At 47.1% G+C, this 23,257-nt stretch overlaps 1 protein-coding gene across 8 annotated transcripts in view; it reads right to left on the bottom strand.

Moving 5' to 3' along the window:
- TXNRD2 (thioredoxin reductase 2) overlaps positions 1 to 23,257 on the bottom strand; it is a 64,090-nt gene that overhangs the window by 24,451 nt on the left and 16,382 nt on the right. For all 8 annotated transcript variants that reach the window (XM_084820517.1, XM_084820520.1, XM_084820519.1 and 5 more), the window contains 3 exons: positions 13,236 to 13,255; positions 10,742 to 10,833; positions 5,999 to 6,173 (listed from right to left, as the gene is read on the bottom strand). In XM_084820517.1, coding sequence (XP_084676643.1) covers positions 5,999 to 6,173; positions 10,742 to 10,833; positions 13,236 to 13,255 — 287 coding nt within the window. The remainder of the gene's footprint in view (positions 1 to 5,998; positions 6,174 to 10,741; positions 10,834 to 13,235; positions 13,256 to 23,257) is intronic.

Genomic DNA, 23,257 nt, shown 5'->3' with positions numbered 1-23,257 from the left:
CACCCTGTTGATTCAGGGTGGCAATTCGTGTGTGTGTGTGTGTGTGTGTGTGTATATATATATATATATATATATGGAAGTGATTTCTGTGTTACTGATGAGCAATGTAAGTCACAAGGTAAGAGAAAAAGGTTCCGAAAAGGAGATACTTGGATCTCAAGGAAGAAACCACGCACACAATGACAACAAGAAACCCACCAGCGAGTTCCAAGCAATCTCCCCCCAACCGCTCCGCCCTACTCTCTTGGGAAAGATTAAATCCACAAAGCCAGTCACAAAGACAGAGAAAAACGAACAGCTGGGATTCATCCTGTCGAAATCAGTCAATGAGAAATGGAGCTTATCGTCCATGTCACTGGCTTTTCACGTTAATGGGTTGGTTGAATTGGTTTGTACATGCCCAAGAACTGCACTGACCTTTCTTGGAACAACCTGGATAGCTCTCACCACAAGGCGATGTCAGAGGTGGGGATGGGGAACTAATTCTGTGATGAACAACAATCGGCCAAGGCATTTCTGTGCAGCCTGCATAGAATCCAATAGAATCCTGAGACTCCCTGGTTTTTTTATAAGGCTCTAGCCCACATGGTTACAGAAACTGTTTTGAAAACATAGCACTGTTAAAATGCAAAGCACTGCAGCTTGACCTCATAATTTGGTAACGCAAATTAGACTAATGATCATGCAAGTAGATTTTGGATTGGATCCAGACCAGCAGCACAATCTCTACTCAGAACTAGGCCCACATGGAGTTCAAAGGGAATACAGGACTGCAGCCAAAGTTACTCGCATTTCACATTCCTTTGATGGAACTTAACAATGGGACCCAAGTGAAACCAAGTTTGTCTAGAGCCCAACCCTATGAAAATTAACAACAGCTTTGCAGCACTTGGCATATTCCCAAGGTGGCCCTCCATGAGAAATGCTTGTCTTTTTTCTCAGTGGCTGGACAACTTGGCTTTCCAACTACCACCCTTTGAACCCAGTGCTATGTTCCTCAACAGCTTCCAAGACATGTGAATAAGAAGGCTGGATGAATGGGAGTGCTGTTTACAGAGAAGACTAACTCAACGGACCTGGTCCACATGTAACACCAAACCATGGTTTGAGCATTAGGTGACTGAGCCTTGGGCTTGAGTGTTCCCTCCTCCCCCTCGTTTTTTGGGTGCTCCGATTCTGTGCCTGACTTCATGATTTGTGGCAAATCATAGTTTGCCATTACATCCTGAATTGGCAAATGATAGCTTGCCTGTGTTCATCTGAACCAGAATTGGAAGCTATCGTTTGAAACTGGTTTCCAGTTCTGGTTTGGAGGGCAAGCGCAAGCCTGATTCCAATGTATATCTCTCAATTAATAAGTCAAGATATGAACAAGACTTGTGTGTACATGCCCCATCCTTGTGCCACCTCTTTCCTCCTCCCTTCTTGGCATGCCACAATTAACCATGTACGTCTTCAAATAATCAATTTCCTATTACATCTGAACTGGGGAGTTATGGTTACCAGGTTCGGAACAAGCGAGGATTCTTTAACCAACTTCAAATCATGGTTTAAGATCCTGGCTTGTTCCAAATCTGGTAACCACTGTTTCCTGGTTCAGACATAATAGGAAACTACGGGTAATTCAAGACATCCTGGCTTATCACAGTGCTGTGGGGAGGATAGAAGGGACAGTGCAAGGACAGATTGCACAGCCATGATAGCCATTCATATCTTGGCTTATGAAGCCAAGAGGTGTACATGCAAACTGGGCCAAAGTTGTCCAATTCGCATGAAAAGGCAAACTAGGGTCAGGGAGGGAATCAGAGTGCCTGGGGACACGTGAGCCCAAGTCTTGCTTGTGTAATGCCAAGCCATGCAAAGTGGCTCACCATGAACCAAGAATGAAAAAAAAAAAAAGTAGACATTTCGAGAAACTGATTTGAAGAAAGAGTATTCTACCGGCCTTGACTGCCCAACCCCTATGCATGTCTACTTAGCAGTTCCACAGAGTTCAATGGGATTATTTTTGGGTGAGTGTTTATGGCAACCTTCCCGAACTTGATGACTTCCAGATGTGTTGGACTACAACTCACATCATTCCCAGCCAGCATGGCCAATTGGCAGCCCAACACATCTGGAGGGCATCAGGTTGGGGAAGGCTGGTATATGGGATTGCGGAGAACAACTAGACTTGGGAGATTCAGATCACATAGCAAAGAATTCTTACATGGTTTGGGACTGCTACTGCTCATTGCCCACATCTATATTGAGCGAGTAATACTTTGTTCAAAGAACTAGGGCAAATGACAGTCTAATTCTAACATGCTCATAAACAAGTCATTGGGGCTCTTCACACAACACGCTAAGCCACACTCAATGGTTGAGTGTGGGTTGTTTTTGAAGCATGGGCTGTTTGTTGAAGCGTGGGTTAGCGTCTTGTCTGAATCCAGAGCATTTTCTGCAGGGTGGCTTGTTGACCCGGAACAACCCATGGGCTCTCAAGCTGGCTTGTTTGAGGGAAAATAAACCACACTGCATGGTTAACAAGGCACCCTGCGGAAAATGTCCTGGGTTCAGACAACACGCTAACCCACAGTTAAACGAACAACCCATGCTTCAACATCAACCCACACTCAACCATAAAGTGTGGGTTAGCATGTTATGCAACCCCCCCACCAAAGCTGGTTGAATTTATTTCTTTATTTTATTTATTTAATCTCATTCTTTAAAGGTTAAAAAAAAAACCCTCTCTCAAGGCAGCTGCCAAGAGTGAATACAAACACAATAATAAAAAGCAACACCAATCTTCCAAACAAAATTAAAACATGAAGAAGAGGCAGGTATTGTGACAGCCATTTTGTTGTGGTGCCCAGGAGAGTTTCTTAAATTGACAAACATGCCTGTGGGCCCAAAAGGTTGCCTAATAAATATTTAAATAACTGCAGCTAAAACCATTTCGATTGGGCCATTTTCCCTGGGCGAAACGTCGGAGTGTTGTCGAGCGAATCCAAAAGCGTTTTCACGAGGCTTATGGCTTTTCTTAGATTATTTCACACACACACCTGTGTGCTTTTCAAAACCAGTGAGGCGCGCAGCAATTTGAAAAAGAACCGCTTCCCCCTCGCATGCAGAAAGCAGAAACCTAATCTCCGTATGATTGTTCACAGCTATCTCCGTGCAATTCTGAGCTTCCGCACTGCTCTGCAACAATGTGCAGTTAAAACACCGAGTGGCAGGCCACCGAGGCGGATTCAGGGAGACAACCAGTTAACTCGGCAGAAGCCCAATTTCTACTGAGGCCCACAAGCTGCCCCTTTTCAATCGGCATCTGCCATTGGCACACCTGCAGACAGGAAATCCTCAGCCCAGCTAAGGTTCCCACTCTATTATCACAGACACCTGGTGTGGGTGTGTTGATACAGAATAAAGTAAAAACAATGAATCACACACTGACTCCATATCAATTAGCCGGCTTTTACTGTGAACTGGCTTAATCCTTAATCCTATAGGGTGCGGTGCAAAAGCAGGCACCAAGGCGGCGGGGATACTTCAATCCTGGGTTTGAAGACTGGAGACGAAGGAGAAAGGTAGCTCGGTTTTTTAAAAATGATTGGAACGAGAACACTTTGCCAACGAGCCAAAGCAGAAGAGAATGTCTTGTGGCATCTTAAAGATTAAGTGATTGACTGTGGCATAAATTACTCCAACCTTCCCCAATCTGACACCCTCTGGATGTGTTGGACTACAACTCCCATCATGCCAGCCCACCTTGGCTGGGGATGATGGGATTTGCAGTCAGACACATCTGGGGGGTATCAGGTAAGGATGTACGGATTCTGTAAGATCCGTTTTGTCTGTGTTTCGCGGATTGTCAGGCGCCTTTCGTTCCGTTGCCCGCCCATCACCAGAGTCGGATTTTTTTGTTTCCGAATTTGCACAAATGCTCATTTGCACAATTCCGCACATGCGAAAATGCACAAATCAACCCCGAATTCCCATTTTCTAACTTTAGCCTATGGAGGAAATGCACATTTTAAAAAGAATTGCTTATTTTTCTAGGATGAAATTTGAGCAAAATTCAGGGAAGTTAGAAAACTGGTCCGCAAGTCCGCAGAATCCACCTGACAGGAGAGAAGCGCTGCAGAATCCATGGGTTGGATTCATGAAAATCCAAACTGATTTGGTTCAGTTGCGGATTTCTCCACCATCCCTACTGTTAGGTTGGGGAAGGCTGAAGTAGACCACGAGGACTTCATGTACCTGATGAAGTGGGTTATACTCCACCGAAGCGCCTGCCACAATGAAACTCTTCAGTCTTTAAGGCCCTGCAAGATACTTTGTCGGGTTTGCCATTAAGAGGCTAAGACAGCTGGCCCTCTGGCATTGGCTAACTAGACATCTGTTCACAGTCCTCTTCAAGGGAAACAGTCTCTCACTGTCAGGAGTGTTTCTGAGTGCAGGGAGTGGGAGAGTAGTTCAGATTCTGAAGGAGAACTGACAGACATGGGGGAGGCATTTTCCCAGGCTAGTCCAGACATGGCTAGGCAGGCTCCTCAGGTTTCAAAGGTCCAGCTGGAGGGCGAGGGTCCCTCTTCACCCCCCACCCCCCCGTCAGAGACAGCGAATGGGGAGAGGCAGGGTTTAGGGAGTCTGAATTAATAGATGCCAGGCGCAGATGCAGAGCCAAGAGGGAGAAGGCTGGGGCAGAACTTAGACGGCCTACTCGATTGGCCCTGCGTGAACAGCTGGGCTGAGAAGCCTCACGAGAGAGAGAGAGAGACCTCCTCCCACCCCTTCAGTTAGGCTAGTGAGCCCACCTTTCTTTCAAACGGTGGGCAACTTTTGTAGCTACCTTTTGAACCCCCTGAAGGGATTTACTTGCAGAATGAGAGTCACTGAGAATTTGCATCTGTATGACCCTTTGTGGTAATGGATTAAAAGCCTCTTGTCTGTGTTCGATTTGGCGTTTGAAGTTCAGTGGGGGCAAAGGGAATCCTGACACTCACGTCCCTCAGTGGATTCATACCATTGTAACATACCATGTTACAATACATTAGCTGTCTTTGTACATCAGGCTAACAGAGAATCACACACCCACCTCACCCCCAATCTAATATAAAGGCAATCCTTATTTGAAAACATTTCCATGGGCAGACCTGCTATCCAGAACAAACATGTCAAACTCTTATTGGGGGCAGGGAGGAAGAGGTGGCAGAGAAAGAGGGCACTGAGAAGTGGGTCAGAACACCGGGGAGGGCTGCAACTCAGGGACAGAACACATGCTGTGCATGCAAAAAGGTCCCAGCTTCAACCCCTGGCATCTTATGTATGCATGTACGTATGTATGTGTGTGTGTATTTAATTTCTATACTGCCCAATCGCCACAGCTTTCTGGGGCGGTTCACAAAAATTAAAACTACAGAGTGCAGCATAAAAACAATATAAGAGCAGCATAAAAACAATATAGCCCAGGAAGGACTACCTTCTGAAACCCTGGAGAGCCGCTGCCTGTCAGTGGAGAAAAACCCCCCGAGCTGCCACAGTGAGCACGGCCAGCCACAAAACACTCATTTGCCAGAAGGCAAACTGGTGAGAATAAAAGGAAAGCCACTTGCCCAAGAGCCTACGTGCAAGGCGGGGGGGGGGGGAGGGAGCTCTGTCACACAATACCACTCCTTTGAACCCAAATAAAGATGGCGCTGGAAGGCAGCGCTTTGCTGTGCTTTTGCAGCACACTTACTTCCCAGTTTAAAAAATGCTTTAATTTAAAAAATCTTGAGAAATAAAATAAAAATCAGGATGGGGAAGGAGCCTGGTGGGCACCAGGAGAGGTGTCTGTGGGGCACATTGGTGCTCACGGGTACCACACCAGGGACCCCAGTGGTCGGCCATTCATGCATGCAGAACAGCACCTGGTGTTGCAGCCGTCAAGTGATGGGCTCACATGTGCAAACTGGCCTGGGTTAAAAGGGAACAGCAGGTATTTTGGAGCCTTTGGTTCTTGTTCTTTTTTTACCTACTGCCCACATCACTGTGTCAAATTCATCCGTTTTCTCTTTGCCGGAATCGACGTATTTCCACGTCACCCGCAGTCTGCCATTTTCCACCTTCTTCACTTTCGTCGGGCTGCATTTCTTCAGGAATCGTGTGCCGTGGTCTTCCATGTAATCCGTTACCAAGGTGGCCATTTGCTACAAAAGCAGCAAGGTTTAGAACAAAGCAAAACAATAACAAGATGTGAAGAACGGTACAAGTAATTCCATGCACCTAATATATACTTGTTTATTATGTATTTATTACAGCAGCCTTACCCAATGCGATGTCCTCTAGACTACGCCTCGCATCATCTTGGACCACTGGCCATGCTAGCTGGGGCTTAGGTGTGTTGTAAGCCAAAATATCTGGAGAAAGGCTGGGTTACACTTTCAACCTGCCACTGATTCAAGGTCCCAAGCACTGCAGCCATGCTTCTCCCTCCCCACTGTCTCCTAATTTTTCTTCACGCTAACTCTGCAAGGTACATGAAGCTGACGATTGATGGGTGGCCCAAAGTCACCAAGTCAGCTTCATGGTCGGGAGAAAGATTTGAACTCAGGTCTCCCCGGTCCTAGCCTGAAATGCTAACCCAGACTTCCCCAACCTGGTGCCATCCAGATTTGTTGGACTACATTAGCTCCCTCCATTCCCAGTTGGGGGGCTGTCACATTTTCCTTGTTTTAAACTATAGAAACTAATAGTGCCACATAATAAAAACTGTCCAGGTTTGTTGGACTACAATAGTTCCCTCCATTCCCAGTTGGGGGGCTGTCACATTTTCCTTGTTTTAAACTATAGAAACTAATAGTGCCACATAATAATAACAATAACAACAAAAACAACAATAATATCAAAAATAATAATACATACAGTAGTAATAAATACATAATAGTCCCCTGCGCCAGCAATATAGATTAGGGATTAGTACAAACCTGGTTCCTGGAGCCCAAACTGTGCCATGACAAGAGACTGGGCACCAGTGAGAATAATCCGGTTGTTTGAGCTCCCTACCTAAATCCAGGAATACATAAAGCAAGGGTGGGGAACTTCTTTCAGCCCAAGGTCTGAATTCCATTTTGGGGGAGCTCTTGGGGTCTGCATTCCAGTGGGGGGCAAGGCCAGAGGCAAAAAGGTGGAGCAAAAAATGCCCCCCCCACAACCCAGCTTAAAGCTCTCATTGCCACTAACTAAGCTCTAGGAGAGGCATTTCAACATTTTGGAATGGGGAAAAAACTGCAGAAAAGCTGGGAAACCAGCAAGCGATTGGTGGTTGGGGGGGAAGAGGATGGAGCCAAAGGAAAGCCAGGGAAAACGGGGGGTGCCCCTCAAGACAGGGGGCGTTTGTCTTTGACAGGTTATTCCCACTGACCTCAGGTTTCCGCCTTTTGCCACCTTTCTTATACTCCTTTATTTCCCTAGAGTATAATTGTGCGTGTGGTTTGTGCCCTTTTTAAACTTCTCCCTAGGTTAAATATGAGTAGCATGATGAAGACTTTAGTACAGACTCGATGTAAAATAATCAAAATAATTTATTTAGATTATACAGACTGAACTTTAAAATATTTTTCTTAGCCTAACCTACACTAAACTAAGGCCTAAAACTACTAACCACCCCTCCCTATCCCCAGGAGATGCAACCCCTGACATTATTTTTTTTTTTAATTCTTGGCCGCCTTTCAGGGCAGAAGCCCTCCCAAGGCAGCTCACAGCAATAAAATAAGTAAAACAGTTAAAGTATTAAAAGATCCCCCCCACCCCCACTGCACCTGACAAATCCCTGTCAATGCTGGTGACTCATTGATTAAGGTATCCTGAAAAGCTCCTTGACAAAAGGAAACTGGCCCCTTTGCTGAAGACACCTCCGGATGGTTGAATCGATGTCACGCGGCCGTCAAGGAATAAAACTGACAAGTTTGTTCAAAAGATGCCACGGCTGTTGACGGTAAGAAGTCAAACTGCCATACATGAAAGGGTGACTCTGCTCATCACATAAAGGAGAGATCACAAAAACCGCCCATGTAGGAGAACTTAAGTGCTGGTTTTTGGGGACGTTGATGTATTCTATTTTACTTTCGCGCCAGCAGTTGTGGCGGGTAGAACAGCAAAAGCAACGCAAGCATTAGCACTAATCCAAAACACGAAACGCCCACGTTTCCTTGTTGCCTTGCATCTGTGTCTATTTTGCTCTCGTTCTCCTTTTATTTCAACAGGGGCCCTTTGAGTTATTTCAGTCCAGTCCCCACTTGGCTCGCTGGATGACTTTAAGCCAGTCACTGACTCTCAGCCTAAGCTACGTCACGGGGTTGTTGTGAGGATAAAATGGCGAGGAGGATCCTGGGTAGTATCCAACGTTACTCTGACACACAGTAGTCCGATTGAAATGAACAGGGATTAAGTCAGTTGAGACTAACTTAAGTCCCATTCATTTCACTGGGTGTATACTGCATAGAACGAACATCGGATGCTACCCCTTGCAAACCTCCTTGGGTTCCTTAGAGGAAAAAAAGACAGGATACAACTGTAATAATAAATAAAAACAAATAAAAAGAACCTAGTTATAATCTATATTTTGCATTGCCTCATGGGAGGCAATGGGCATTTTCAGTTTGAAAGTGGGGGAGGGCTGGATTTTAGGGGGGTCCCCATTTCCCCCTGAAAGCAGTAGTAGGTTCTGTTGCACCCCACTGCTTTTTTGAGCTGGGTGGAGCCATATTTCACAAATTCTTAAAGACTTACACTGGCTGCCTATTCATTTCCAAGCGCAATTCAAGGTGCTGGTGTTCACCTTGAAGGCCTAAACACCCTGGGACCCAACTATCTGACAGAGCCCTTTCCTTCCGTGCCATCCTGCCTGTGGATTCATGTCTTCAAACAAGGCCCTTCTCTGAGTACTATTATTATTGTTGTTGTTGTTGTTGTTACTATTATTATTATCATCATCCTGCCTTTTCCTAATTCTGGGACTCAAGGCAGCTTTACAACATTAAAAACTTTTACAGTTAAAACATATAAATAGAAATATACAGAAGTTAAAAATAGAATTAAATCATTAATAATATTAAAATTGTATAAAATATCGAAATGTGAAAAGACAGCAACAATATAAACAACAGTACCCATCCATCATATTCTCATGGGTTCAGACTTTCCCCAAAGGCTTGCCAGAAAAAAAAAGTTTTGCCCTGCCTGCAGAAGCATACAAAGGAGGCTGCCACTCTCGCCTCCCTGGGAAGGGGGTTCCAGAGCCTCGGGGCAGCCACCGAGAAGGTCCTTTCTCGTGTTCCCACCAGGTGAGCCTGTGATGGTGGCAGGACCTCGAGAAGGGCCTCCCCTGAAGATCTCCCTTGAGTACCATCAGTTGGTGATGTATGCTATGCCTGTATCAAGGAGAAGGCCTTTTCTGTGATGGCACCTCAACTTTGGAACAACCTTCTTAACCAAGTTCAACTGGTGCTGACATTACAACCTTTTCTGTGCCAGGTCACAACATTCTTATTTGCACAGGCATTTTAAAAATATTTTTATTGCACAACACGATAATCCACACTCAGTGGTTGAGTGTGGGGTGTTGTTGCACCATGGGTTAGAGCGCTGTCCGAACCCAGGACATTTTCCACGGGTGGCTTGTTAACCACACAGTGGCTTTTATTTTCTCGAACAAGCCACCTTAAGAACCCATGGTTAGTTGTTGGGTTGTTTGGGGTGGTTAACAAGCTACCCTATGGAAAATGTCCTGGGTTCCGGCAACACGCTAACCCACAGTTCAACAAGCAACCCATGGTTCAACAATAACTCGCACAAAGAAAACAAATAAACAAACTCAGAAGGAGAGCTCTTTTATACATGAAGATTTGGTCCAGTCCTTGGCATCTTCCGTTTTTTAAAAAGGAGCTCAGGGGAAAGATGTCTGCCCAAGGCTTGCACTGGCTGCCTGTATGTTTCCAAGCCCAATTCAAGGTGCCGATTTGGATCTATAAAACCTTACATGGTTCAGGACCACAATAGCTGATGGAGCGCCTCACTCAGCATGAACCGACCCATTCACTGTGCTCAGCATCTAAGGCCCTCATAGAATAGCAAAGTTGGAAGGGGCCTACAAGGGTTACAAGGGAAGAGGCCTACAAGGGAAGAGACCTACAAGGTCTCTGGGAAATACCGCTGCTTAAAGGTACTGTGTATCAGGATTGATGGATCATTAGAATCATAGAATAGTAGGGTTGGAAAGGGCCTATAAGACCACTGAATCCAACCCCCTGCTCAATGCAGGAATCCAAGTCAAAGCATCCCTGACAGATGGCTGTTCAGCTTCCTCCAGTGTGGGGGAGCCCACTACCTCCCTAGGCAATTGGTTCCATTGTCCTATTGCTCTAACAGTCAGGACGTTTTTCTTGATGCTCAGCCGGAATCTGGCTTCCTGTAACTTGAGCCCATTATTCTGTGTCCTGCACTCTGGAATGATTGAGAAGAAATCCTGGCCTTCCTCTCTGTGACAACCTTTCAAGTTCTTGAACAGCGCTATCATGTCTGCTGATTAGTATAATACTGTTCTGGGTATCTAATAACCCAGGTCTCCGGGTGGCTCACAAACTTCCATTTCATGCCATGATGCACCACAAGCAGAAAGCAGTAAAACAAGCACCGAACAATGTGCCAGCAAGGGCTATAGGCCTCGTCAAACAAATAGTCAAGTGCGTCAAAGTTGGCCGACAATGGCAGCAGCTACCTGGTCAAACCCCCGAAGTGGGATGCTCCTCATCATGACCGTAGCGTCCAATCCGAGACCTGTGAGAAAGCCAGCGCACTCGAGGGAAACGTCTGGTGAATTTCCAGGTCAAGGAAAAATCGGTCCGCTTCATTTCAGAGAAGACAAACAAATGAGAGCTGCAACAGCTTGCCGTAAGGCAGCCATTTTCAAAACCGATTCCCTTGTGCCATTTGGAAATGCCCTGTTCCATAACGTTTCTTTTCAACAATGGCTACTAGTCCTGATGGCTAGTGGTACCTCCCATGTCAGAGGCAGTGAACCTATGTACACCAGTGGCTGGGGAACATGGTCAGGAGGGTGCTGTTGCGCTTATGCCCTGCTTGTGGGTTCCTGGTCAACAGCTGGTTGGCCACTGTGTGAAGAGAATGCTGGCCTAAGGAGACCCTTGGTATCATCCAGCAGGGCTCTTATTGCATTCTTATGAACCTGGTTAAAATGTCAATTCCCATGAGGGAAGGTTACAACGGCTGGGATTGTTTAGCTTGGAAGGATCCATCTAGGCATGTGAGGAAATACATGATAGAGGTCTACACAATAAAGGCCTGGTGTGGAGAAAATGGATAGGGAGACAGTTTTCTCCCTCTCTCAAAATACTAGAACCCGGGATCATCCCATGAAGCTGATTGGTGGGAGATTCAGGACAGAGAAAAGGAAGGACGTCTTCACACAGTGCGTAGCTAGACTATGGAATTTGCTTCTACAGGATGTAGTGATGGCCACCAACTTGGATGGCTTTAAAAGGAGCTTAGACAAATTCCTGGAGGAGAAGGCTATCAATGGCTTCCTCCAATACCAGAAGCAGTGAGCCTATGTACACCAGTTGCTGGGGAACATGGGCAGGTGGGTGCTGTTGTGCTCATGTTCTGCTTGTGGTTTCCCGTGGGCAGCTAGTTGGCCACTATGTGAAGAGAGTGCTGGACTAGATGGACCCTTGGTCTGATCCAGCAGGGCTCTTCTGATGTTCTTATGTTCTAGCAGGGTATTAAAATGCTGTGCTAGTGTGGAGTAACACATGGGCCTGGATCCAATGTTAATCAAGTGGTGTCGTGGAGCCAGGGCTCACGGGGATGCTGCACGGGCACTTTTTTTTATTAGCAGGGACTTCTCAGACTTCTCTGTTCCCCCTGAGCTCAGCCGCCCTTCTCACAGCAGCTGGGGGAAAATAAACTTTTTCAACAACAGTGTATTGTTCCCTGTTGTAGTAAGAAGTATTTTGAGTTGGCTTGGCTTTGAATGGGGAATGAAGACCCGTTCGCTTTACAAAAGACCTTCTCCTGGAGGAGATGAAAACGGGTTTGTTGATATGGATCAACCCCACTGCCTGAGGTTTTGGACTCTCCTTGGGGTGCATGGCTTTGGAGACTGTCTTCAGAATTTACCACTACACCACTGACATTAACCCTGCTTGGAGTGGTCCCATTGAAATGAATGGGGCTTAAGTTAGACTAACACTGAATACAACCCATAAAGTGTCAGACTTTGCCAAGGGAGATCTGGGTATACTCAGCCATGAAATCACTGGGTAACTTATCTTCTGGCATTGCCTATTTTGTAGAGTTGTTGTGGGGATAAAAAGGGGCGAGTTAACTATCCGTATTTTTATTTTTCTTAGCCCAGAATCTAGAATTTAAATTTTGTGCATGGCATACAAAGAGTGAAGATTGCTGCACAGGGTCAATACTGCAACTTATAGATCAAATGGAAGCACTAAGGCTGAAATCTATACACATGTTACCTGGGAGTAAGCCCATTAAACTCAATAAAGCTTACTTCCAAGTAGACATGCATAGGATTGCATTGTAAAACTGGGTTTATTTATTTGGCACATTTATATCCCGCCTTTTCCTCCAAGGAGGCATACATGATCCTCCTCCCATTTTATTCTCACAACGACCCTGTGAGGTAGGTTAGGCTGAAAGTCAGTGGCAGGCCCAAAGTCACCCAGCTTCATGGCCGAGTGGGGACTAGAACCCAGATCTCCCAAGTCCCAGTTCAATACTCTAACCACTGTGCTACACTGGGCGTCCTAGCGCAGGCACGCTTCACGCTTCTGAGAACCATTGTTTGTGCTTGAGACTACACAACTGAGAGCTGAGCCAAACGATCAGCAAAATGATCAGCAGAACTGACCCATACGATCAGCAGAATGGTGCAGCTCTTGCTGGGTTGTATAACTTTAGACTACAGGGGCTGTACCACTTTTTATTATGGGGAAAGCTTGCATATTAGTATGCATCCCCGTATTGAAGGAAAACTATGACAAGGAGAAAGCTCGACTAGAAATGCGCAGTACGCACGTCCGCTGATCACGCAGTTGGGTCTCTAGCTGTATTTTAGTCACAGATTTCAACAAGTGCTGCTAAAAAGTGGTACTTAAGATTACTGAGCCTTCCCAGAAAAGACAAATATGTCAAGCATGACAATAAATCATTACAGCTTTTACAAAAGATACAGCTGGCTCCAACAACCAACCTGTTCAATGGGAGGGGAAGGGAAAAAAAGAAAAGAGAAACAGAATGAGACTGTGTATAACGTCGTAACTAAAACAAATCATTTTCTGGAACTTGGTGGCATGATTACAGGTAAAGGCACCATACTTGACATGGATCAGGTTGCACATGATGATGAGGGCATGGATGGAGAAAAAACAGTTTGTTAAAAAAATAAACAACCCATACACAGAGCTTAACAACTGACAGGCCTATTCTGAACAGTTGAAACAGCCAGAAATTACATAACGTTCTCCTGCAGCCAAATAAATATCTCTAAAGGAGTGATTTTAAAAAGAAAACATTTAGGCAGCAATCCTAAACATACTTACCGAGAAGTAAGCTGTACTGAACACAGTGGGACTTACTTCTGAGAAAACATGGACACGATTGCACTGCCAGGCTGAAAGACAAAGCGGTCGCCTAGGGCACCAAGTTAAGTGGGGAGCCGAATTCAAGGGGGGGGGGATACAAATTTTAAAAAGTGACGAAGATGCCATTATTTCAATTCCTGCGCACGTACAGAGGGAATATGACTGAGGTTGTGGAGGCGAGCCAGGGACTGACTGAGGATGGTGGGGCCAAGTCAGGCTGCCTGCCCGACTTTGGGCCTGGTCCTCCCGCAGGTGACACAGCGTACCGTTGTGCTTTGCTGTTTCTCCCCCTGCTCCCTTTGCCCCCAGAAGGCTGAGCCTAGGTTCTGGGCCATGGCACGTTGAGGATGCCGCCGGGACCTTTCTTATTCCCTTGGGCATTATGGATGGGGCCTCTGTTCCTTCGCAGAGCAGACGGCTGTGCTCATTTCCTTCGCTGCTCTTATCAGATCCTCTGTGCTGACACAGCACATAGTTAAAAAAAAGAAACTGGCGTGTTTTGTTATAAATGATCATATTTCTGCTTCCGAAGATGCGGTGGCTGGGGTGGCGGGGCTCCTCATTAAATGGAAAATAGGTGTGAAACGTTTCAGTTGACCAAAAACCTCAGCCTAGACCTGCCCTTGGAGTCTGGGGGCGCCAACTGCATGGGCCGCCTAGGGCGCCAGTTGCTGGCAACTAGTCTAGGACCATCCTGGAGAAAGCGAAGAAAATGCTAAGGAGACAGCCCCACTGAACACGGTGGGAATGACTTAGAGCCGACTCAAAAGAGTTGGAAGGGATCTCAGAGGTCAACTAGTCCCCTCTCCAGTGCAGGATCTGCAAAGAAATCTGGCCCAGCCCAACTAAAGATCCCCAACAGATCCACAGATCTCCTCCACGCCGCCCTCGACCACTGATCACTTGGTGGTTTCCTGGCTTTCCCTGAGGGCGGAATTCAGTTTTGGAGAAGCTCTCAGGGTGGGTAAAGAAGCCAGTGGTGGGTGGGACTAAAGGGGATGGCCAAAAGCAGAAGGGGTGGGGCCAAAAGAACAGAAATGGCGGTATATTTTAGCTTCACGTTCTCACTGCCAGGAACGATCAAGTGGTTAGCTCAGTGGTAGAACACACATGCTTGGCATGCAGGAGGTCCCAGGTTCGATCCCCAGCATCTCCAGGTAGGGCTGGAAAAACTCCTGCCTGAAACCCTGGAGAGCTGCTGCCAGTCAGTGTCGACAATATAGGGCTAGATGGACCCAGGGTCTGACTCGGTACATAAGGCAGTTTCCTGGGTTCCTATGTCGCCAAGCCTTAGGAGATGCATTTCAGCCGTATAGAATGTGGGGAAAAACTGCACAAAGGTTGGGAAACCACTCAATGATTGGTAGTTGGGAGAAAGGGGGTGGAGCCAGTGGAAGGGGGTGTGGCCTTCCAGGGCACCCCAAAGGGCCAGACTGGTACCCCCGGAAGGTTGGATTTGACCCCTGGCCTGACATTCTGCATCCCTGTTTTACATACAAAAGCAGACACATAGCAGGAAACAGCCTGACGGAATAAAAATGGTTGTTACAAACCGGCAAAATGATAGAGGAGAAAGGGTGAGGAGAGAAAACAAAGATGCTTTTTGAACGGCTACCCTGACAGCAGGAAACAGAAGGGAACCCCCCCGCCCCAATACAGTAAAACTATTTAACAGGGTTAATTTGTGGACTGGAATCCTCCCATTTTAACTGAGAAAGGGAGACAGAAAGAATGCACAAATACTGTATGTTAAGATGACAACTCCTCAGCAGGGCAAACTGAGACGTGGGTGGCCCAGTTAAAGGAACTCACTGGTCCTTTCAAAAGGATAATGTGATGCTAGAGCGGATAATACCGATGTCAGCGCTAATCCCTAGAGGTACTAATAATATAATAATATAATTCCACCTCCCCCCAAAAAAGACAGAAAGAAAAAGCAGGCTCTTCAAATAATGCTTCGGGTGTGCCGCTGAAAAGCCATCAGCGCTCGGCTCAGCCACAAGGGCCCGAGTGACAGGAATGTGCCCGGAGTTATTATCTGAAGCAACGCTGACGAATCTTGTGCAGACAGGGCAGGCTTGCAACTGTCCGGCTCTTGTAAACCGTGATTCAGCACCGAGAATAGGTGGGCTCAAGAGGCTCAGACCGGGATTTGGCAACACAAAGCCAGGAGAGGCTGGAAGGGAGAAGACAGCTGGAGCATGACGCTTCCTCTGCTGTCCCACGTGCCGGAAAAGTGACGCATTTCTTCATGTCGTTGGGCCAAAGAGCCGGCCCGCACATGGAAAACCAGGCAGGCTTTTCTCCCGGACGATCGCTCCATATCCTGTGTGCGGCATTACGTGCAGAAATATCATGGGAATCGGGCTGGGCATGGCGAGACCTGGGCCACAGGCAGCTCTCAGAGGGGAGCCAGGAGGCGGGGTAGAGCCAGGGAAGCAAAGCCCGGAGACAAAGTAGGAGGAGTCGGCACTGAAGAACACAACAAAACACACCCAAGGCAGGAACAGCGTTGTTAGTTGGGCAGTGTGGCTCCATGTTTTTGAGGGCCCTTGGGCAAGACACCCTCAGTGGGTCCCTCCGTCAATGAACCTATCTTCTCATCACCATTGTCACTAACTGCTCTTGCTCCTTCTGCTCTCTGTTATCATTGCTACCACTCGCTTGCTTGATGGGCAGAGAGCCAGGGAGCAAGCAGGCCGGGGCATCTCTCGCTCCTCCTCCTCACCGCCACCGTTGTCTGGGCCAGAGCGAGAAGCAGGTGAACAAGCAGGTTGTGAGGGTGAAGAGGAAGGACTTCTCCAGGTTTGTTTGCTTTTTGTCAGTGGGCCCCTGATGGGGTGTGGGCCCTTGGCAGGTGGTGTCAGGGTGGAAACTGAGCCCATAGAGCCCCAGAGCAGTTCTGATTCTGAGGAGGAACAGCAATCTGTGGGAGAGGAGCGCACTCATCTCTCACAAGCACAGCAGCTGGCAGAGATTCCTCCTGCCAGCATTCCTGAGAGAGATAGTGACCCTGGCAGCGAGAGAGGGGGGCTTGCTGGACGCTCGGCGCAGATGCAGGGAGCGGCGACAGATGGAGGGCGTAGAAATGAGGCGTAGAAAGGAGGCAAACAACGGTTGCGTCCCGAGGACCCAAGGGAAAGAGGGAGGATCTCTCCCTAGCCCATAAGTTCAGGGTCTTCCCATGGTTCTCCTTCAAACGGGGACCAACTGCCTTACCTGGAGCTTAGGCTACTCTGCTATCTTTCCCCAGTGCTGTTCCTTGCTTTGTCGCTAGTGATTAGTATCTGAAAGAGTCATAAAGCAATAAAGGAATAAAGTCTCGGAAAGAATCCTCGTCATCTGTGTCCCGCGTTGGCTATTGGTGGGGACTGCAAGAGGCAGCTAGGGCGCTCCTGACAGGTGCCCACCCAAGCCTGCCCTTGATGCTGGCCAGGACCTGGGACCACACAGTGCCTGTACTGAATTAAGTTTGGATCAGGATTTAAACCATGCGTACCCTTACTTGGCTGCAGTCCTAGCCCCAACAGGAAGCCCTTTATAGCCCTTCCTGTCGAGGTGAGCAAATTAGCCAGCCTGGGTGAGTAAGCAGGGCTAGTCCAGAACCCAAGTATACTTCACCACCCTTGAAGTTGTTCCAGACCACAGCTCTGGAGCTCAAGGGACAGCAGCGCATGCAGCGCGGAAGGTTCCGGGTTCTAGTCCCAGTGCCTCTTAGCAGGCATGTGGACGTTTCCTCAATCACAGTTGCTGCAAAACTGCACCCCACTGAAGGGAATGGCTATCGATTGTTCCCGGCCTAGTTCTCGCTGAGGTGGTCAGCATTATCTGGGCTGTGATGCTTGAGATTGCACGTGGGGGATGCACGCACGATTGAGTGTGCCATACAGAAAATAAATTCCCTCCATGTGGAAATACGGATATCAAGGAGAAGGGTTCAAGCTTTTTGGTTTTAAAGATTTGAAATTATATGCTTGTTTTATTAATGCAAGACGGGGTCTCCAACGCGGCACAAGTGGGCACTGCAGCACCCTGCAGGGACCTCCAACAATGCCCATTAAGTTCTCCCCTCCCTGCCCCCTTCCAAAAATTGTCTTAAGAGAAACTGTGGAAAATGTTAGGGCAGCCTTCTTTCTTTCTCTCCCCACCCAACCTCTAGCCTTGCTCTTTCTCTCCCCTCTACCCCTTTGCCTTGCTGTTTCCCCCTCCTCCCAGCCTCTAGCCTCGCTGTTTCTCCCCCCGCTGCCACTGACCACTTTAGCTCACTTTTGACTAGCCAGGCCCCCACAGCAGCCATTATGTGACTAACCACATCCTCCATGGGAGCCATTTTGTATTGGTGCCCACAGCAGTTTCTCAAATTCCCAAATGTGCCCACAGGTCCAAAAAGGTTGAGGGGCCCTGATGTAAGCCACCTCGAGAAGCCTGTTGTCTTGAAAAACGGTTTAGAAATACTCAAAATGAGTAATGTAACAAGCCTGGCCTTCTCCTTCACATGGTGGATCAGACTGAATTATCCATCTGGTCCTGTTCCCCATGATGACTGACCAGAGAATCAGTGTGACATAGTGGGTGGAATGTCTGATTAAAACTGAGAAGCCCAGTTTCAAATCCCAAATGAGCCATGAAACTCACTGGGCCAGTTTGCACAGCATGACAGCCCATTGAGTGTTAATTGACCCTCGAGGAGCTGCGGCACGTGCTGGCTGCCATTTTGAATATGCAACCCCCAACTGGGGGTTGTTGTGTCATGTGAACCCAGCCAGCAGGAGTTGTCTGAGGGTTAATCAACCCTTGCATAACCCATGATCTGGGGTTGCATATTCATAACAGGCACGCGCCATTGCTCCTCGAGGGTAAAGTAACCACCAATGGGCTGTTGCGTCATGTGAACCAGGTCACTGGCTGACTTTGGGTGATCCGCTATCTTTCAGCTTAGCTTACCTAGCTCACAGGGTTGTTGTGATGATAGAATGCCGGGAGGCAGGGCCATCAGCTTCAGTTCCTCGCAGCAGCCTTTCCCAACATTGGGTCCCCGGCTGTTGTTGGACTACAACTCCCATGGCCCCAGACCACTGAGCAAGCTGACTGTGGATGATAGAAGTTGTAGTCCAACAGCTGGGGAGCCAATGGTTGAGAAAGGCTGACTTAGAGGGAAGGTGGGGTAGCAAACTAATAAATAAAACAGGTGCTCCTGGGAAGCGGACACGCAGGGCCTCAAGGCAATTGGACTTACCTGTTGTTACCCCAGAGCAACAGGTATTCAGAGGTAGGTTGCCACTGAAGCTGGAAGTTCTATTAATGGCTATTGATTAATAGCCATTAACAGAATACTATCTGAAAGGACAGTATATGGTGGTTATGTCTAAGTAGGTATGTACGGATTTTGTTATATCCATGCTGTCTGTGTTTCACTGATTGTCGGGTGCATTTTATTCTGTCATCTACTCACTGATGGAATCGGGGGTTTTTTAAACCAGAATTTCATTCTCCTTGCGTTAATTCGCATTAGAGCTAATGTGTACTTGCCCAAACGCACTACTATGCGTTACTTAATGTGGATTAGCACTAATGCACATTTGTGCGAATGGAAATTAGCACAAATCCCCCACCAAAATGAAAAACCGGTCTGAAAGTCCACGTGACTTGGAAAACGTTGGGCCACTGAGGAATCTGTGTAGAAATCCACACTCATCTGAATCCATTGTGGATTTTTCCGACATCCCTCTATCAAAAATTACTTATTATCTGAGAAATCATGGGTGAGGGCGGGGAGGGGGAGCCATGGGATTTATGAGAAAACTGATGTACTTTGCGGCAAATTGAAAGAATACATCCAAGCTACATTGCCAGGGCCCCCAAACTTTTTGGGTCAGTGGGCTCATTTGGCATATTGAGCATTGTGGGTGCTCTTACAAAATGGCTGCCGTGGGAAGGGGGGCTGCCCATTCATAAAATGGAAGCGATGGTGAGCACAGCTGGTCACAAAATGCTCCTTTCCCAGAAGGCAAACTGGCAAGACTAAAAGAAAATTAACTCGTGCAAAGCAGAGGTGGGGGTCTGAGCTACAAAATACAAAACGATCCTTTAGAACCCAAATAAAGATGGTGCTGGGGGGCAGCACTTTGCTTTGCAGCATACCAGCCTCCCAGTTAATTATTTTTAATTACCCCCCGCCCAATAAAATAAAAACCAGGAGAGACAGGGAGCCTGGCAGGTGGCAAGAGACATGACAACGTTGGAGACCGTAACCAATACAACCATGCATATTATTTTTCAGTATTATGATTTGTGATTCATGTGTAGAATTTTTTTTAATGAAATACATATAATATGAATATTTGTATGAATCGTGTACAGCAAACTTTATACGAGTTTTATGCAAATTTCTTATAAAAAGTAGCTATTCATAGACACACACAGAGCCCTCCGTGAATTTCTCTAATCCCCTTTGAAAGCCACCTGAGACAGAGACCATCACCACACCATGTGGCTGCAAATTCTTTAAGTGAATGATCCATTATGTGGTTGTTGTTTTTTTCCTTTTTGGTCTGTCTTGAACCTTCTTTAGCTTCTTTAGCCTTCTTTTTTACGCAGAAGCAAAACAAAGGCAGAAAGTCTGCAAAGCCACAAACTTAATTTTTTTTTGTTTTAAAATGTTTAGTTCCTATGAATGCTAGCGACGCTGAGCACCATTTTGCGAGGTACGGATCAAAAAACCACCACCATTCTGGTTCCAGGTGAAGACCTTTTTATTCTCCCAGGCATTTTAAGAATGTTTTCTAGTGCATTTAGAACTCTATTCTGCTGCTGATTTTAAGTTGGTTGTATGATGTTGACATGGTTTTATTCTTTGCTGCTGGTTTTACCTCCGGTTTATTCTGCACTGTTTTTATCTTTTGTTTTAATGTTTGGACTGTATGTTTTTAAGGTATTGTACATTGCCCAGTGAACTTCGGTCACTGAGCGGCTTAAAAGCACAGCAAATAAATAAATTAAATGTTTAGAGGAGAATTGCATTGTATTTATTTGTTTAAAAGTCAAAATATTAAATCGAACCATGGGAACGTTTGCAAGGGAAACCCATCTGACAGAAACAAAAGTTGCAAAAGGCGCGCTTGGACTCTTTCCCCCGCTGCCCGCGACACGGGCTGATAAACTGTAGCGACGCTGCCGTAGCCCCCTCAAGGCCTTATTTTGACTAAAGCTTAGGAATGTGACGTATAAACACCAGACTCACACATTACACTGTTGCAACTTGCAGTAACAGCGACTGGACAAAAGCCACATTTTCAGAGGGAGTATCTCCCAGGGATAAATCCTGCGTTTAGCTTTTTGCTTCGTTTTTTAAACACACACACACACACACACTTACTTTCCTCGCATAAATCACGCTCGTAAAATTCACGGGGTGACTGATATACTGCAAGCAACCGCAGACTGAGTTTCTCCCTTTTAAGCTGTACCAGAGACCACCCCCTCTTTATCTACGCAAGGTTGAATGGGGCAGAGGCGACATCTGCAGCAGTCAACGTTAAAAGGCAAAGCACTGCACGGGATGCCTACACTTGCAGGGATGGGATGATGTTTCAGTGCGTCAGCTTTGATCGATAAGCGAACCAGCCTCCTGATGTGTGAACAGCCTTTCATAGCGTCGGGTCGCTAGGAGGCATCTTCCCGATGAGCTAATGCTCTGGTACAGTGCTGGCTCCAGGTTTTTAGGGCTCTTGGGAAAGACACCCTCCATGGGCCCCCTTCCCTCAGTGACTCTACCTTCTCATCACCAGCTGCTCTTGCTCTTCCTCCTCTTCCTCATCATCGCTCCCACTTGCTTGCTTGACAGGCAGAGAGCCAGGGAGCAAGCAGGCCATGGCATCTACTGACCTTCCTTCTCATCACCACTGTTGTCTGGGCCAGAGCAAGAGGAAGGCGAGCAAACAGGTTGGAGAAAAGAAGGAGCTAGTCCAGGGGGCTTTTCTCAGTCAGCCCCTGCTGGGGTGTGGGCCTTTGGCAGGTGCCCAACCATGCCTACCCAGCAATGGCCCTGAGTGGCTTCAACCCACCTTTCTCACTGCCATTGTCACCCGCTGAACAAGCAGGCCATGGCATCTCCTGATCTCCCTTCTCACCACCACAGTCGTCTGGGACAGAGTGAGAGGCAGGCAAAGAAGCAGGCTGCAAGGGTGAAGAGGAGGAACCACTCCAGGAGGCTCTTGTCAGTGGGTCCCTGCTGCAGTGTGGGCCCTCAGCAGGTGCCCAGTCATGCCTACCCTTGGCGCCGGCCCTGGCTTTAAGGGACCACACAATGTTTGTACTGAATTAAGTTTAGAACAGCGTCTCCCCCTGGTCCTGCACAGTTTCTTAGCTGTGTAAAACACACATTTTTGTGGAAACTTGCACCAATCCCCAGATGTCTACAAGGACAGATCAGCTGAGGGTAAAACCAGCCAAATTAAGAAAACGATATGTTTTCACTGGAACTTGAGCAGTTGTTTTTTTTTTTTTTAACAAAAAACATTTTAAACCCTGCCAAGTAGAAATATAAAAAAACAAAGAGAACTGAATTGTCCCCCCCCCCCCACACACATACACATACACACACAATTAAAGACATAATTTGTATACGGCAGCTTTCCACAACCTGGTGCAGGATGATGGGAGTCCAAGACTTCTGGAGGGTACCAGGATGGGAAAGGGTGGTGCAGGGAGACTCAAGGATCCTATAAACAAATATAGGACCTCCCTCTGTATCCTAATCGCTTGCTGCCCCCTTGTGGCTTATGCAAGAGACTGACAAAAGGGAATTAAAGAAACGGGGAAAACGTGCACAGCTTTAGGAACTGTTATTATTGCTGCGTAATCAACACCATCAATATCACCATTTGCAACCCACCCTGAGAACTTTAGTTATGGGGCAGATTAGAAATGTAATCAATAAATGAATAAATAAAATATACACGGAAATCAACAGAGTTTCAGACCTGAAAAAGCCATACTCCACCGTTCCAAGGAGTATACAATCTAGAAGTCACCTGCTTACATCTACAGTAGCATTGGAATAAACACTGATGGCACTTTATCAGAATAATGAAGAAAGACCAATGGCAGCATAGGGGCAAAATGAAAAATACCTTATAAACTAACAATGCAATCCTACACATGTCTGCTCGGCAGTAACTCACAGTGAACTCAGTGGGCCTTACTCCCAGGTAAACAGGTATAGGATTGCAGCCTAAAGGCGCAATCCTATGCATGTTTAGGCAGAAAAACGTCCTACAACTCCCAGCATGCCCTGGTCAACCATGTAGAAGTTGTGGGACTTTCTTCTGTCTAAACATGCAGAGGATTGTGCCCTAGGGGCGCAATCCTATTGGGATAGGCGGCCGCCTCTGAACTTGGAGGCAACTGATTATCCAATGCAGGGCAGGAGCAGCGCAGAGGGGATCTTCTCCTCCGCGCTTCAGCCACCCTGCATTCGTGGCTAGACAGCCGATTTTGGCTGTCTAGCTGTGGGAAGTCAGAGTGGCGGGGGGGTGTCAGAAGGCACTTCTGCCCGCCCCGCCCCCAGGAACGCCCCATTTTTGCTGCTCCATGCTGCTCTTATGAGCACG

Source organism: Heloderma suspectum, chromosome 13 (assembly GCF_057233095.1).
Source record: "Heloderma suspectum isolate Gila_16-S chromosome 13, 16-S_ref, whole genome shotgun sequence".
NCBI lineage: Eukaryota > Metazoa > Chordata > Lepidosauria > Squamata > Helodermatidae > Heloderma > Heloderma suspectum.
This window is presented reverse-complemented; position numbering and strand designations above follow the sequence as displayed.